The following is a 2,773-nucleotide window of genomic DNA, read 5'->3' on the forward strand; positions in this document are numbered from 1 at the left end:
TCAAATATTCGATGTCCAAATATTAGAGGTAATAATATATACGGTAAGGATCATGGAGATGTACTAGAGGGATAAATAGATGTGTATGAACAGAATCAATCTGAAGAACAGACAACGGTTATGGTTAGATTAAAATGATCAGCGATTGTGTCCATGCTGCTTTTTAGCATGATGTCCCTGTTATTGAACATCAGACTGCTTGAGTAGTCTCTGAATCATTTGCACCTCATCCCTGTCTACCTTCTTCTCATTCAAGAGGACCTTATTGTCTCTGGTGACAAGCGTTTGCTGTTGGATAAACAGCTTATAGTCGCTGTTGAAACAACAGAAACCATACAGCCCCGCCCACAAGCTCCTTGCAAAAGAAAGGTAATAGCAACAGGAGAATCAGAAGACCGAGAGAGAGAGGCGTGTCACAGTGTCTGTGATCCATTGACTATAGTGTTGTTTTTGAGGGGAATTTGTCATTCTCTGATAATCAGTGTATTCAGTGTTAATAATCCAGTCAACCATAGACGGCCAGTTGTATCCAGAACCTCAGCGTGTTCTCATTGATGAAGCAGACCAGAAACCTTGATCCTGAGTGTGTCTGTGCTCTAGAATTTAACTTGTAAAGGGGGCTGTAGGTAAGATTAAAGCTGCATAATGGGAGAAAGCTTGCTTACAAGAGTTCTTGTTTGTGATGAGGACAACCTGACCCTCTCTGACCTTCATGAATTTCCACCATGTTGGCCTCCTCTGTCGATGCAGCAGAGTGTGTTTTTATGTGTGCGTGGGTGTGTATATGTGTGTGTGCCTGGTGTGTTTGCATGTGCATCATGTCTTTGTTTACATACTGCTATCGACTTGTATTGACCAGTGGAAGACATTGAGATGCCAAGCCGTCATTAAGTCAATGAAAACTGGACTTCCCGGATTAATACCATGTTTTAGTTATTTACCCTTTGTAAAAAATAAGGTTTTTTCTGTGTGTGTGCCATTCCAGTATGACCGTGTATCATTCTGTGTTTTCATCTCCCGCTCAAACGTACAGACGTAGCCGGTTTCTCGACTGAATCAGGGCCGGTGGGCCGTGTGTCTGAATGGGGGTCAGAGGTCAGTCAACCATTGACTGACCTATTGATTATTAGGAAAGAAAGCGCTGCCCTTCACAAGGATTCCTCTCAGGGATCTCTATCCTCTGGAATTTCATTGGGAGCATGAGCCTCGGGTCACATGACCACCGTGCCTCTGGAATCCCACAGATGTTCCGGAAGGTTATTCCAGAAGGTGAGGGGGGAGGGGGCGAAGGGGAGTCCGTCTAGTCAACCTGCCGGGAAATAGAACATGTCTCTCTGATCCGAGAGACATTGGATAGAGAGAGGGGCATGGGAGAGAGAGAGAGGGACATGAGAGAGACATTGGATAGAGAGAGAGGGACATGGGAGAGAGATATGGGAGGGAGAGAGACATTGCATAGAGAGAGAGGGCCATGGGAGAGAGAGGGAGAGAGGGACATGGGAGAGAGAGAACAGGACATGGAAGGGAGAGAATGGGACATGGGAGGGATAGAGTGGAACATGGGAGAGAGAGAGGAAGATATGGACATGGGATAGACATGGGAGACAGAGATGCAGATGGAGAAATAGAGAGGGGGAGACATGGGAGAGAGAGATAGGGTAATGGGAGAGAAAGAGAGAGATGAGGACATGGGAGCCAGAGAGAGAAACATGGGAGGGAGAGCAAGAGGGACATGGTGGCAAGAGAGAAGGGGACATGGGACTGAGAGAGCGGGATATAGGTGGGAGTGAGTGTGGGACATGGGAGAGTGAATGTGAAGTGGGAGAGACTGGAAACAGCAGAGAAGGAGAGAGAAAGAAATTGGAGTGAGCGAGAATAGGAAATTGGAGAGAGATAGTGGGAAATGTGGGAGAGTGCGACATGGGAGAGGGTGTTCCATTGGAGTGGGAGGGGAGAAGGTAGCAAAATGGTTTCTCCCCCCAAGAGAGATGAGTGGGCCAGGAGAAGGACGAGGACAATAGCTGCCCAGGTCCATGGAGGGCTCTGTGTGTGTGTGTGTGTGTGTGTGTTCATGTTTGTGTGCATGTTCATGTGTGCATGCGTGTGCATGTTCATGAATCATGTGTGTGGCGCGTGGTGTGTGTGTGTGTGTGTGTGTGTGTGTGTGTGTGTGTACTGTGATGTGGATCTGTGCATGGGTGATTTTTATTAATTGTAGGTGAATGTTTCAAGGTTTCTTTTCTACCTGCTTCTCTTCATTACACATTCCTTCCTCCAGTTAAAATAATAAACCATCGCTTAATTTCCTATTCTTCGGGGCCTATAATGATCACTTTGACTCATTGACATGCATGCAGGGATTGAGTGATTAGATGTGCACACACACACACACACACACACACACACACACACACACACACACACATACACACACACACACACATACACACACACACACACACAGCCTACAAATTAATTTCATTTTTTATATTTCATCATGGTTATTGGTCGGTCCCCATATTGAATGACTTACGTTGAAGTCTGTGTTATCACATTGGCTTAAGGGTCCTAAATAAATGTAAAAAACAACATAATCTCACTCAGAATTTAAAGGGAGTGGAAACATGTGCCGTGGAACATATTTAGTAATGAATTTATGCGCAAAAGCCTTTGGCAACGGAACGCACATCTTTCTATTTCCATCTCTCTCTCTCTCTCTCTCTCTCTCTTTCTCCCTCTTAAAAGAGAAACATCAGAGCAGGCATGAAGGCAA

At 45.5% G+C, this 2,773-nt stretch overlaps 1 protein-coding gene across 2 annotated transcripts in view; it reads left to right on the forward strand.

The window, feature by feature from the left end:
• The first annotated feature begins 2,410 nt into the window (after nucleotides 1-2,410).
• Nucleotides 2,411-2,773, forward strand: part of klhl5 (kelch-like family member 5) — a 32,693-nt gene continuing 32,330 nt past the window's right edge. Inside the window, exon 1 of one of the 2 annotated variants that reach the window (XM_060047061.1) lies at nucleotides 2,411-2,773. This exon is cut by the window's right edge and continues 141 nt beyond it. In XM_060047061.1, the coding sequence (XP_059903044.1) occupies nucleotides 2,625-2,773 (149 nt within the window). In that variant the 5' untranslated portion in view covers nucleotides 2,411-2,624. The other variant, XM_060047060.1, reaches the window with a different exon arrangement.

This window comes from Gadus macrocephalus, chromosome 3, assembly GCF_031168955.1.
Source record: "Gadus macrocephalus chromosome 3, ASM3116895v1".
NCBI classification, from domain to species: Eukaryota; Metazoa; Chordata; class Actinopteri; order Gadiformes; family Gadidae; genus Gadus; species Gadus macrocephalus.